This window comes from Grammomys surdaster, unplaced genomic scaffold (genome assembly GCF_004785775.1).
Source record: "Grammomys surdaster isolate TR1022 unplaced genomic scaffold, NIH_TR_1.0 137, whole genome shotgun sequence".
Lineage (NCBI taxonomy): Eukaryota > Metazoa > Chordata > Mammalia > Rodentia > Muridae > Grammomys > Grammomys surdaster.
The window spans coordinates 14940469-14954241 of record NW_021604595.1 but is presented as its reverse complement, the minus strand read 5'-3'; the positions used below and the strand labels follow the sequence as shown (position 1 = coordinate 14954241).

At 43.1% G+C, this 13773-nt stretch overlaps 2 protein-coding genes across 2 annotated transcripts in view; one reads left to right on the top strand and one right to left on the bottom strand.

Annotated features, from left to right (window-relative positions):
• The window catches only part of CUNH6orf201 (chromosome unknown C6orf201 homolog), a 34880-nt gene extending 30787 nt beyond the window's left edge, over nucleotides 1–4093 (top strand). The window contains exons 4-5 of the mRNA XM_028763135.1: nucleotides 844–921; nucleotides 4062–4093. Of these exons, the coding sequence (XP_028618968.1) occupies nucleotides 844–903 (60 nt within the window). The 3' untranslated portion in view covers nucleotides 904–921; nucleotides 4062–4093. The remainder of the gene's footprint in view (nucleotides 1–843; nucleotides 922–4061) is intronic.
• Nucleotides 1–12206, bottom strand: part of LOC114617561 (enoyl-CoA delta isomerase 3, peroxisomal-like) — a 17106-nt gene extending 4900 nt beyond the window's left edge. Inside the window, exons 1-6 of the mRNA XM_028763134.1 lie at nucleotides 12093–12206; nucleotides 8578–8655; nucleotides 8072–8260; nucleotides 5956–6025; nucleotides 3877–3973; nucleotides 2747–2867 (exon numbers count right to left, since the gene is read on the bottom strand). Coding sequence (XP_028618967.1) covers nucleotides 2747–2867; nucleotides 3877–3973; nucleotides 5956–6025; nucleotides 8072–8260; nucleotides 8578–8634 — 534 coding nt within the window. The 5' untranslated portion in view covers nucleotides 8635–8655; nucleotides 12093–12206. The remainder of the gene's footprint in view (nucleotides 1–2746; nucleotides 2868–3876; nucleotides 3974–5955; nucleotides 6026–8071; nucleotides 8261–8577; nucleotides 8656–12092) is intronic.
• Nucleotides 12207–13773: the final 1567 nt, after the last annotated feature.

Here is a 13773-nt window from a genome sequence, read left to right as displayed (position 1 = left end):
CTCTCTCTCTCTCTCTCTCTCTCTCTCTCTCTCTCTCTCTCTCTCTCTCTCTCTCTGTGTGTGTGTGTGTGTGTGTAAGTAAGGGTCAGAAGACAGAGTTGGTTCTTTCCTTCCACCATGTGGGTCCCCGGCTTTAAACCTGGGCCATCACACGAGGTAACACACTTGCCTTCTCTTGATGAGCTTGTCTTACCTGCTCCTTGGAGAAGCAGGCAGTTTTTAATGCTCTCATGGTTTAAAGAACCACTGTGTTTCATTCCTTGGGTGTTATTTCTCCTCACTGCCTATTTTTACACTGGATTCTTGATCTATCACTTTATGGATATACTTTAAAAATATTTTTGAATGACCAGCTTTTGTTGGTGAATTGAACAATCGTTTTCTCAACTTTACATTTGTCTCAGTTTTGCCTAGAGGTCGTCTGCCTTCTTCAGATTCCACAGTCTGTTTCAATATTGGGATTGAGATGACAAGCACGTTCATTTTTTTCTATACTTAAGAAAACTTTTTTTTTCTTTTTTTCTTTTTTTTTTTTTGTGAGACAAGGTCTTACTCTATAGCCCAGATAGGCTGGCCTTGAGCTCATGACAATCTTCCTGCCTCATCTTTTGAAGTGCTGGGATTACAGGTGTAAGCCAACACACACTTCTTTCTTATATTTTTTGATGAATAAGAAATATTTTAGAAAGGGAATCACTGCTATAAGTAGACAAATGCTTAGATTTAATTTCTAATAGTAAGACATAGAATTTACTTCAATGCATATTTGTGAGAATATATAATATATGTAGCATGTAAAGACATGAAATACTCTCATTAATGTCACTTTTCTTTTCACCCCAGAAAACTTGGTCAGGAAAATTTCCTTCAAAAGTACACTCAGAAAAAAAGGAGAGACAGTAGCCAAGGAGCCATAAACAGGTATGAACTTGACAACCATCAGTTACTGCAATGCTTATTGGCAAAGATAGAACGGTAGATGCAGTTAAGGGCTGAGGCTCTAGCAACAGACTGGTTAAAGGCTTTAGGATAGTTCCTTACCCTTCCTGTAACAGGTTCCTCTGTCTGTAAACCTAGTATGATCTAATAGGCCTGTATAGGATAAAATGTGTATATGTGTAATGTGTATTAGCAAAGTACTTATACGCTGTGAGCGTACAAACATTTATTTGAACAAATTTAAAACTCACATAGAAAAGGTGTATTTGATGGTAGAAAGCTAACAGTATGTTTAGCCCCTCATATTTAAGACCAGCATCTATCACAGACAGATGGCAAGGTGATGGGTACCTTAATAGGTTGAATGGGAGCCCCTTGTTCACTACAGTGTTTGTTTATGAGGTCAGTAAAAGGCCAGGGAATCTCTTCAGTGGTTAACCAAGAACCTTTAGCACCCTAAGGAGAAGGTGCCAGAAGAACCTAAGGGATACTGGCCTATAATTCCGGGGTCAGTGTTCTAGGTTCAAGTGCTAAGACAACTGTCATCACATCTGGTGTTTACAATAACACATCTCAGAAAGAGCCTCAGGTTTCAGCAGTCAGGGACCAGTGAGATTTAAGTTATGGAGACCAAATGCTATCACTGGTTTACTGTGGGGCAGTGGGCTGTGAGAAGCAGCTGGGTGCCTGGTTGAGCATAAGTCTTGAACCCTGGACCTTTATTGGACGGCAGGTGGGCAGGTGTTCTGCTCTGCTCAGCTTCAGCCCTCCACAGCCCTTCCCTACAGAGATCAGTAAGATTTAAGTTGTGGATACCAAATGCTAGCACTGATTTACATCTGAGTGTTTTCTTCCCCAAATAATAAATTTCACAGTATTATTATGAAGTCAGTAAAAAGTCAGGGAATCTGTTTAATGGTTAACCAGGAACCTTTAGAACCTCCTAAGGAGAAGGCGTCAGAAGAGGGATATTGGTCCATAATTCCCGGGTCAGTGTTCTAGGTTCAAGTGCTAAGACAACTGTCATCTCATCTGGTGTTTACAATAACACATCTCAGTAAGAGCCTCAGGCTTCAGCAGTCAGGGACCAGTGAGATTTAAGTTATGGAGACCAAATGCTAGCACTGATTTATATCTGAGTGTTTTCTTCCCCAAATAATAAATTTCACAGTATGTATTTAAGGTTAAACAACATGCTACTATGAGATACATATAAGCAAACAGCCACTTTAGTGGAACCAGATAACCCACACTGCCATACCCCAGCCATGGGCAGCCATAGTATATTTATTAATTTGGCAAACGTACTGGCTATAGTCCACTAATATTGACTATAATCCTCACACTGTATAGTAGATACTTTGGCCCTACATATCTGCTATATCCCTCCCCAGTCACATCACTATCACCTAATAAAATGGTTCTTCTTTCCTCACTCCCTGCCTCCTTCTCTCTCTCCTTCCCTCCTTCCCTCCTTTCCTCTCTTCCTCTGATGTTGCTAAGGATCCAATTCAGAGCCTTGCTTACATTAGTTAAATGCTCCATTATTCATCAAAACCCTACTCTCAAGTTTTTAAACTTAAATCTTTTTCTTTGTATTTTTGCCTGTGTTCAAAATATTTTACTTTTGGTCATCACAGAGAAACACTATAGTAAGAACAAAAACTAAAATATTAATTAATATTAATTAATCTTTCAAGTTGACAAAAACTAACCAGCATAACCATTAACTCCCATCATCTGTTTAGCTCTAGCCACTATAAAGGAGACCCACAAGAGCTCACTCATTAGCTGGGAGTGGACTTACCCTGTCCGATGCATAGACAGCATCAAATAGTCCCAGAAGGGTGACAGCGATTCCTATAGCTGGGCCATTTACTACTGCAACCAGAGGCTTCGGAAAGTCTATGAAACAGTTTACAAATTCCCTACAGAAATGGGAATAGGAAAGCATTAAATATTTCAGAGTAGCCCTACCTAACTATAGAAAGGATTATATAAATTAAAGCTGACACCACCCTAAAGGATCACCTTCCCAGACTAAATCAAGATCCTTGTATATGGGGCCCAATGAAAGGTCAGACTGAGCCTGACTCACACGCTGTTCTGGGCTGTGAGTTCGAGACTGTGGTCCACCTATGACCGGAGAGATCCTGGTGGGTGTCTGAGTACATGACCCCATATTCTAGCACAGGGAGACTGAGAGACTCAGCAGAACTGGGAAGCTGAAGCCTCAGCCTTCCTTCAACAGCTTCCAAGACCACTTCCAGTGGGCCAGCACTCACAGGCACTGTCTGTTCACACCATGCAAGCATGAGAACTCACACTCCCTCTGCTCTTTCTCACCTTACACTTTCCAGTCAATCCCATGGAGAGGGCAGAATGAAGAGAGGGAATCTGATGGGGAATCGCAATGAAGTGCGTCAGCACAGAGTGGGCATTTTACTCATGTGTTAAGAATGAACCCTCTTGGGGAGCCGAGGAGATGACTCATCACTTAAAACACCTGCCAATCAAGTAGGAGGACTGGAGAGAAGTTTGGATCCCCAGAACCTGAATAAATTCGGGGTGGGTGTGGAGGCCTGCTTCAGAAGATAGAGATGGGAACCCAGAGCAAGCCAGCTAGCAAAACCAGCCATATGAGTGAGGTTGGCATTTGAGTGAAGAGGTCTCAATGAAGAAAGTGGAAAAGCAATGAAAGATGATTGTCTACCTAAGACCTGAAGCACATATACACATACACATATACATACACATACACATACACATACACATACACACACACACACATATATATATATATATATACACACACACACACACACCTGGGTTTAAACACATGTAAAATATGCATAGATACAGGTACACTATAACACATATGGGAAAATGGAAAAAAACAGAATGAACCCCTTAGGATCAGACTAATGTCACTCTTACCTCAGTAGTGTAGTAGACATGGCTGCATTCTGTATTTTACCGGCGTCATTAATCAAGTTTCTTAGGTCATTCCCACTGCTGTAGTAGTCACCAGTTCCTGGGAACGGTACAATCAACACTTTAATGAACACACACACACCTTCAGTGGAAGACACGGTTCCTTCACATGGCTATTCATTCTACAGCCGTTGTGTATCTGCTGTGTGCAGGGCTCTGGACCATGCACTAGAAGAACACTGGTGAGTCCCATTAACACACCAGGGACTATCAAGATGTGAGTGTTAAAGAACACAAGTAAATGGAGGTGGTGTGACTACATACAACATGACTGATGGAACAGGGCTGGTCTATCGGGGTGTTCAGGGCTAAGCTCACTGAGGAAGGGACAGCAGGGACAGCTGGACTGAGATCTGAAGGACAGGCAAGGCTGGCAGAGAGGAAACAGTGCAAACAAGGTTCTGTGTCTGAGGTCTCCAGGGTGTACATAACAGACTGAAAGAAGAGCCCCCAGGGCTGAAGCAGAGAAAGAAGTGGGTACACGGGGAGCTGTTATATTTAAGATGAATAGATAGACTGGGTGGGGTTGTCTACAGTAAGAACCGTTGTCTCTGTGTTAAGAGCCACTGAAGGTGTTTTATTAAAGTATAGTTTGCCTACCATGAAATGGATACTTCTTAATGAGTTTTATTTGGAAAAGGGGTCTCAAGTAGCTCAAGTTGGCCTCAAATTCCCAACATCATTGAGGATGACCCTTAGCTGCTAGTTTCCTGTCCCCACTTACTGATCACCAGTATTTGGTCCTATGCCACCATGCCCAAGCTGGCGATCAAATCTAGGACTTTTTGCATGCTAGGCAAGCACTCTACCTCGGGCTATTATCCTAGCACCATTAAATACCTTTGATAATTGTAAAAACAAGAGTGATCCCAGGCCAAGACAAGACAGAGTGGTTTCCCCTTATCCTCAGGGGGAACATGCCAAGACGGTCCACAAACCCCTGAGATATGGTGTGGTACCAGGCTTTAAATTATGTATTGTGGTTTTTCCTTTCTAATTGATCCTCTTTGTTTTCAGGTTTTACATCCATGGACTCAAGCAATAGAAAACATTTGAGGACAAACAAACAAATACATCTGTACTGAATATTCACAGACTTCTTTCCTTGTGACTGTCCACTTCTAAACAATGTGATGAATTCTGAAATAGCATCACTCTGTGTTAAGCACTGTAGACACCCAGAGTGAACTTAAAAGTAGATGGAGTGATTGGGCCTTCTATGCACATTCCACGTGATTTTATACAGGGAACGTGGGTGTGTAAAGTTCTCTATTGATGAGAGCCATGGAACTAATTCCAAGGAGACGCTGAGGGAGACTGTACATACCTGTGGCAAAGTTCAGTATGAAGGCTGGGTAAGACATAACAACAAACTTTAAAAAATAACAGTATACTATACAACATTTATTGAAAACACACTGCTAATTTTCTAGAAATTTCTACTTATTTCTAGACCAAGGGTGAGAACATATAACTGAAATTCTGCGAGGCAAAATTACAAAAAGAAACATTCCGTTGAGAGGCTACTGTACTGACACTTCAGAATGTCCCAGATGGTTTTCTAGCCCTGCCATCCCATCTGCCCCAGCAAAGTTATTTTCAGACTCTGTCAACAGGGTATAACTTTGGTTCATTACCATAGAACTCACATGAGTTGAACCAAACAACATCTACTCTTATTTTGATAATTTTGCTGAACCTTTTTTTTTTTTTAAAAAAACTCCTTTATATGTTTCTGTTTATCACGCTGTAATTTCTTTTTATTGTTTAGGAGAATCTGTGGATAGACAAAAACTGTCTATTCATTCATTTTTGGATAGTCGAGTTGTTTTCTGTCCTGACTCTTGTAACAGTCATAATAAGCTTTACTGTGCCAGTCAAGTTGGGGCATATGATTTAGCAATAAATAACTGTCAAAGAGTACTTGTCTTATACCCATGATATTATGGTACATTTATAAATTAGACCATAGTACGAGACTCCCTAAAGTAGAAATTGAGTAAGTCTGAGGAAGTGTCTTACCTGTGAAAACAGTTATGACCGAGTTATCCGTGCTGGCATTTTTAAGTGCTCGCATAATATCATGACACATCTACGTGAATGAAAAGGCAGATTAAAAGAACAATGAAAATGAGATCCATCATCCAGTGGATGGAGCCACTGTATCAGTCTGAAAGCCTTCTCTTAACACAGCGATAAACACTCTTAGAGATTGTATTGATGCTACAACAGAGGCTTCCCGAGAGGATTTCCATTCCCCTGACAACTCCTGGGTGCACATGATGCACAGATGCTGTGGCAGATGTACCAAATAACCACTGTGATGGTTTGTGTATGCTCCACCCAGGGAGTGGCACTATTAAAAGGTGTGGCCTTGTTTGAGTAGGTGTAGCCTTTTTTGGAGTAGGCGTGGCACTGTGGTTATGGGCTTTAAGACCCTCATTCTAGCTGCCTGCAAGCCAGGATTCTGCTAGCAGCCTTCAGATGATGATGTAGAACTCTTAGCTCCTCCTGCACCGTGCCTGCCTGGATGCTGCCATATTCCCACCTTGATGATAATGGACTGAACCTCTGAACCTGTAAGCCAGCCCCAATTAAATGTTGTCCTTATAAGAGTTGCCTTGGTCATGGTGTCTGTTCACAGCAGTAAAACCCTAACCAAGACAACCACTTTGTTCCAAAAGTGAACAAGGGAGAGACCCAGTCCTTTAGCTTTGTGGCTGGACAGCTACTGTGCTCAACAGAGATGAGTAAGGCAAGGGCATGGCCAGCACACAGCTTGCTAGAACTCTTGAGGTTGCCTCCAGCAAGTAAGAAGGAAGGTGACTGAGAAAAATGTCCCTGGAACAGCATCTCAGCTGTGGCTTCAAGAGAGAATAAGTGTCCTGGGCAGTCTGGGAAGTGACAATTAAGGCCAGAGGCCAGATTCCTGAGACACTGTGCTGGGTACAAGGGCATTGTCCTCTGAATGTATCTGAAAGTCTTGCCATAGTTTTAGTATGTTCTCAAAATTGGTATAGGTTTTACTTTAATAAAATTCGATATGGGAGAATGATGAGAAGGGTGGGTATTTATAAAGATACTGGAAAAGTAAAAGTATGTAAACTGATGTGACTGTTTCCCTCAAGGCAGATGGGAAATAATTCCAGAGAATCACAGTAAAGGAGACACAGCAGCCAAGGTGACTGGCTAGAACCAGGGCCAGGAAAGAAATGGATCGATTTAGATTCTCCTGCTTACCAGCTGTAAGAACTTACCAAGTCACTTCCTAACCTGCTGAACTATTTTTCTAAATAATGGTGACAGGGTCCTCTCTGCAGGAAGGGCTGAAATTCTACATTTGCATGAGTGAAAGGAGTAAATTACACAGAGCGACTCAGGGCACACACACAAACTTCTCAGGATTAAATGCTGTATCAATTGGAAGGTGCACGAGCAAGTTTACAAGATTCTTAACATTTCAAATTAGCACAGGGTCCCCCACTGAAGGACCTTGTGCTCTATTCTCCAGCAAACTCTATTCTTCAGTTCAGCTCCAAGCATCTGATAACTGCCCATTATCAAGGAGGAGGGCTCAAGTGATTAACTTATCAATGCAGTTCAAGGGAAAATTTAAAATTGCCCAGTGAAACAACACATTCAAACAGGGCTATCAATGATTGGCTGAAGATGAACTCCCTCTCCTCCCCTCCTCTCCCTCTCCTCTCTTTTCCCCTTCCCTTCCTTATCTTCCTCTCTTCCTCTGTCTCTTCTTTTATAGTTTTTCTCTCCTCCCTCAGCTTCTTGAACAAAGTTAGGGTCCACAAGCCTAGGAAAGCACAGAAAGCAGTGACTTGAATACACTCTGGGGAGGTTTATGCTCCCTTAGGCCTCAGTGCATCTCCTATTAATGATTTTTTCACTGAGACTGATTTAACTGTTTCATGCTTCCATTCCCAGCAAAGCTTCATTGCCTTCTGGATATGTAGAACCTACTGGAAACTCACAAGTTGTAAACGATGCCCAATTTTGCTGAATGAAGCCCAATGCTCTAATCTTCTTCCACAAAAATAGAAACAATGCTGAAATTCTACAGTTGCACAAGTGAAAGAAATAGAAGTTAAGAAAAATGTGTCCAGTCCCTGGGCAGGAGCATCACCTGGAAGCTTATGGCATTCTTTTTGGCAGGCCGATTGAATATGATCTTCGTAATGCCATCTTCAGAAGATACTAGGATATCCTTAGACTCCTGGGCTCTCTCATCAGCTCCACGCTTTCCCTGGCTTGAGGCTTCAGAGGAGGAACTCAAACAGGATACAAGATTCACATGGTTCTGCCTAGCAGTTTCCTGAGGAGTAGATGACAAAGTCCTTCAACCGTCATAATAAGTAACTTGAGAAGCATACTATGCTAATAAAAACCACTATGCAAGCAAGAGCAGGGGCTTTGATTCAATAAAGGAACAACACAACTTCAGTAGTAATGGGAGAGGTGACCCATATGTGTAATTCCAGCCACTGGGAGGCTGAGGCAAGGTTGTGAGCACAAGTCCAATCTTGGTGACAGTCATGAGAAAAAGGACTTCAAAGAACTGTAAAGGCTCCGTAGGTAACTACTTATCGAGAAACAAGCCAATTTTGCTCTAGTCAATAACAGTAAGTTTACCATCCGTGCATCTTGTTTGGCCTTATTGTCAAAGTCGAACACAGCTGGTTTAGGCATATTACTGGGTCCTTCTGCAGCCTGTAGAGAGCACAGGGGTGATTAGTATGCAATACGCAAGAGAAAGTCTTTGAGAGATCGACTCTAAAATCCCTAAGGTTCAACAATTTTGAATTTGTGATCACAGCTTTCCTAGGAAGTAAAAGTACTGAGTCAGTTTTGAAAAGTCAAGGGACATTTGGAAGTCTGGGACTGTGTCTTGAACTCTATGGGGACAGAACCAGAAATTTAGTGGTAAACTCCTGCTAACTGCCCAACAGGGCTGTAGCTGCTGCAGGGAGGGATGGAGTCTTACACTTCCTGGTCCTCAGGAAGTTCATCTGAGGATCATGTCAGGAGATAAAAAGAAAACTAATTTTATTTGAGGGTAGGTGGGGTTATAATCCTGCAGTGAATAAAACATCCCACTCAGCTACTTTTCAGAAATAATTTTTTTTTTTTTTTTTCTTTTTTAAGTTATGTTTTTTTTTAGGTTTTTCGAGACAGGGTTTCTCTGTATAGCCCTGGCTGTCCTGGAACTCACTCTGTAGACCAGGCTGGCCTCGAACTCAGAAATCCACCTGCCTCTGCCTCCCAAGTGCTGGGATTAAAGGCGTGCGCCACCACCGCCCGGCTAGAAATAATTTTTAAACAATTTAAATTTTAAAAAAATTGTTTTTGGTTTTTGGAGACAGGGTTTCTCTGTGTAGCCCTAGCTGTCCTGAAACTCGACGTAGACATGGCAGGCCTGGAACTCACAGAGATCCCCCTCCCTCTGCCTCCTGATTTCTGGGATTAAAAGTGTGGGCCACCAAGGCCTGGCTTATATTTTGTAATAGAGTTAGTTAACAGAGGACAAAGGAGGCTTTGGAAATCACAGGAGCTGGAGGCTCTGACATCACACAAAGTTGCCCTAGAGTGGACGACCTGGGATTTCACAGTGAACCAAGGTCATGGTCTTGTTGGTCTTGGCTTTCCCTCCTAACTGCCTCCACTTCTGACATGAATTGCAAGGCTGGAGAGTCCTGGAAGAGGATGTCCTCACGATCACCTCAGTTTAATAATCCACTAGAAAGGTTCATGGTGGCCCTGTAAGCTGTGGTATTATTCACAGCTACAGTTAAACTAAATAAGCCCAGGTCAAAAGCTCACAGGATAGAGTTCAGAGGAAAAGCCAATGTGTCCTCTATTGTCCTCTCCCCCGGAGTTTCTAGATTGATCGGTACATGATAATATACACGGAGACTTGCCATCAAAGAAGCTCTTTATGGATTCAGTGTCCAGTTTTTTGTTTTTTTTTTTTGTTTTTTGTTTTTTTTGCCAGGACTCTAACATACAGGCAAACTTGCCTAACATAATACCACCCTGGCCTGAAATCCACAGCTAGGCTCTCCTTGCATACAAAGGTACAGGGCAAACATCCTGGGTCACGAGTTAGATAATACCTTCCAGCAGCTGAGGGCAAAGTCTTTTTGGACAAGTAAAGTTCTTGACTATACAAACTTGTGATAGATACCCATGCCAGTCATCTTGTAGAAAATTAAACAATGATACAGGAGTTCAGGGTTGCAGATACACCAAGGACATCTCTACCATTACAACTTTCTCAATATTACTATAACAGTTGCCAAACATTCACAAAAAAGATGAGTTACAAAAGGAAATTAACCCAAATTAAAAACGTACTAAAATTGATAACGTGTACTTTACTTATCTTTTTTCTTTTGTGTTTATAGCAAGAAATCTAAAACATTCCCACACACCACTGTATTTCAGCTTTGAATACTATGCATTTCTATTTTTTTAAGATTTATTTATTTTATGTATGTGAGTATACTGTTGCTGTTTTCAGACAAACCAGGAGAGAACATCAGATCCCATTAAAGATGGTTGTGAGCCATCATGTGGTTGCTGGGAATTGAACTCAGGACCTCTGGAAGAGCAGAGGGTGCTCTCAACCACTGAGCCATCTCTCTAGCCCTTACTATGCATTTCTTAAAGCACAAACACTTTATGATGTAGCCAATGGCACCATTAACAATAACTTCGACAACCGCTCTTATTTAGCAACTACATGATAGTCGCTAAAACTCAGCCCATATTCAACTTTCTCCAGTTGTCCCCAAATATCTTTTCTGTGGATTTATTCTAGTCAGAGGGGAATCAAGCAAAGGACCAAACATCTGACTGTTAAATCTTTTACATTTCTTTATTTAGGAGAGAGAGTAGGGGCTACCCTGGGCTTTAAGAGTATTTCAAGGTCTATTTCTAATATAAAGAGCAAAACAAACCAAAGCCTGGATACATATACCCCAAAATGGGTCAGTCATGCAACTCAAACATTCAAGCTGCATGTTAGGAGCGCAAAAAAAAAAAAAAAGGATATTTTTAACAACTAGGGTTAGAGACAGCTGTGAGTAGGGATGTGGAGGCTGAGAACCAAACCTGGTCCCTCTGGATACTCTTACTAAGAGTAAGTGCTCTTACTGCTGAGCTGTCTGTCCAGCCCACACAAACTTTTTTTTTAAACTGTCAGATCTCAGGCTTACACGGCTTATACAGTGCATAGAGTCTTAGTTTTACTTCGTTGCCTGGGTCCTCCATCTCACTTGGCTCATTGCATATTCAGAGTCCTGCTGACTGGCTCTCACTGTTGGTCTGCCCAGGTTCAGCTGAGCCACTGCTAACCTGAAGACCTGCCGGAGACTACAAACAGTGGTTTCTATTTGTTCCTTATTCATTTCTGCAGCAGGATTGCTGATTTGTCCCAAACCTTACAGAGCAAAATGCCATGTTTATATTTTCTCTCTGCTGTCCCAACAATCTAGCTTCAAATGATTCCTGAATAAAATCTGTCTACATTGTTTTTCCTCAAGAAGAAGAGGAAGAGGGAGAAGTGGGAGGAGGAGGAGGAGGAGGAGGAGGAGGAGGAGGAGGAGGAGGAGGAAAATGGGCCATTCCAAGGAGAAAAGAAAGGGTGTTTTAAAATGTCCTGGAAAGGCTCTTTCAAAGCAACTTCCCAAAGACTGGTACAAATGTATTCAAATGGTGTGTAGGTTTTAACTTTTGAGTCACCTCTTTCAACTTGGCGAACCAATTGCTTGAAATCCACGCTGGTGATAACTGATTACCCATCTGTGGCGTTACGCTAAATAGCTATTGGTGCTTGGACAAAGTGTCACCTTGGCCAAGGCACTGTGTCTCCTAGGAAGATCGCGGCTGCGCCTGCAAGCCTGAGTGCTTCAGGGAACCGAGCTCGCTGCTGGTCCAGGTTTGCCCGGCGGCCTGAGCACACCCTTTGGGACTTGTCGAAGGACGGACATGCGAGGTCACTCTTCAGAGCTCTCTCGCTGGGAAATCCCCAAAAGGAATATCCTTCTGTTTTGCTAACCAGATCAGATAATAGAGCAGTAGCTCCAAGGGCGGGCGACAAACCCTGCTGGCGACTTTAGACAGGACAGTTGAGGCTGCAAACTTACCTCGTACACCAGCACCGCGCCACTCTTCCGGCCACGGAAGCTAAAGTCAGCCTTGGGGACAGACTGAGCCCGAATGCTTAAGAATGGGTGGAATCGGTGGGAGGAACTGGGCAGGGGAGGATCCAGACGTGACTCCTGGGAGGAACCAAGGACTCCAAGAACAGAGGAAAGCTGAGCCAGTAAGGCAGAAGCAAAGGCGAGACTGGGGGCGTGGCCTGAGTTGGAAGCGAGAGGGTTTCCGGGGTGGGTACTTGGCAGAGTAAAGATGCTGAGCGGAGGAAGCAGAGGTAGGGCGTGTGGCTCTGGCCGCAGAGGACAGGGCGCTTAGGGCAGGGAAGGGCCTATGGGTGTAGAGTGCAATGGCTGAGCTCGAGGAACTGGGTTCAAAGAACAAGGCACGGAGGACTGGATCCAGAGGGTAGGGTGCTGGGCTTTGAAACAGAAGGCAGAGAATCCGGTGCTGGGCATAGAGGAGAGCGTGCTGAACACAGAAGTTGTTGGACTTGCCGGCAGAGTGCTGGGTGCAGGGGAGCATCGACGTGTTCAGCTCTTTGCTTTTTTTTTATTTTAAAACATTTGTTCTGAGGCAAAAATCTCACGATAAACGCCTCACTTGAACTTGTGCTCCTGTCTCCGCCTGTAAAGTGCTTAGATTACAGTTTCCAACAAATTTCCATTTAGAAACGGGGTGCCCAGCCCTCTGGGTTTCTGAAGCCCATGATTTCTCAGTTCAGCTACTGTTTTACATGGGAAATCTTTGACCGTCTCATTGATTCCATTCTCCTTCTGCGATCCTGCTCTCCAGAGCAGGTCTATTTCTTGGGACTGTTTCTTATTAGCAATTTGTTCAGCCCTTGCCTGCTGTGTATTAAACACCATTTCCCATCTCTGGATATTCTGCTTGACAGGAATGTACATGGTTCTTGTGTGTAAGTGAACTGTTAAAAGTCTCTGTCTAGCCCGTGTTTCCTCTTGTGATAACGACTTTGGGGTCAGTTGCCACCTTTTCTGTAAGCTGTCAGAAGGTGTTAACTCTGGCTCTATGCTTCCAGGTATTTCTTTTACAGTGAGTCACAGCTCGAGCAAAGGCATTAAACTTCTTGCCAGGTTCCTATAATGAAAGCACCAGGGAAAGTGCTACCAAGGAAACTGTGATATCCCGCTGTATAATTGCAGGGAGAGGGACCCATTATGACTCCATTAGTCACAAAGGACTCTTGGCACTCTTCATTCTCCCTGTGTAACCTGCTTCAGTTTCATGGCGCTGCTTGAGATGAATTAAATCTGTTTAACTGGAATGGAACTGGCGGGAGTTACGCCTTTGTTTCTTCCCAACCCTCCCCCATCCTTTCTCTTCTCCTTTTGTTGTTGTTTTGAGACAAGGCCTCCTGTTTCTCAGGCTTATTTCAAACTTTTTTTTTTTCAGCTGAAGATGACTTTGGACTTCTGACTCCCCCCCCCTCCTCCACCTCACAAGTGCTAGATTATATACAACAAGGTGTTCCAATCTAGGGTTTCAGGTTCCATAGGAAGCACGAGACAAGCAAAGCCACATCCTCAGGTGCCTCTCCCAGTTTGTTTCTTCTTATTGTGTAGCCCAAGATGACCTGAAAGTTATCATCCTTCCTTGGTTTCACCAAAACTAAAATTGCAGGTGTGTACCAGGCCACGCTTCCTCCCC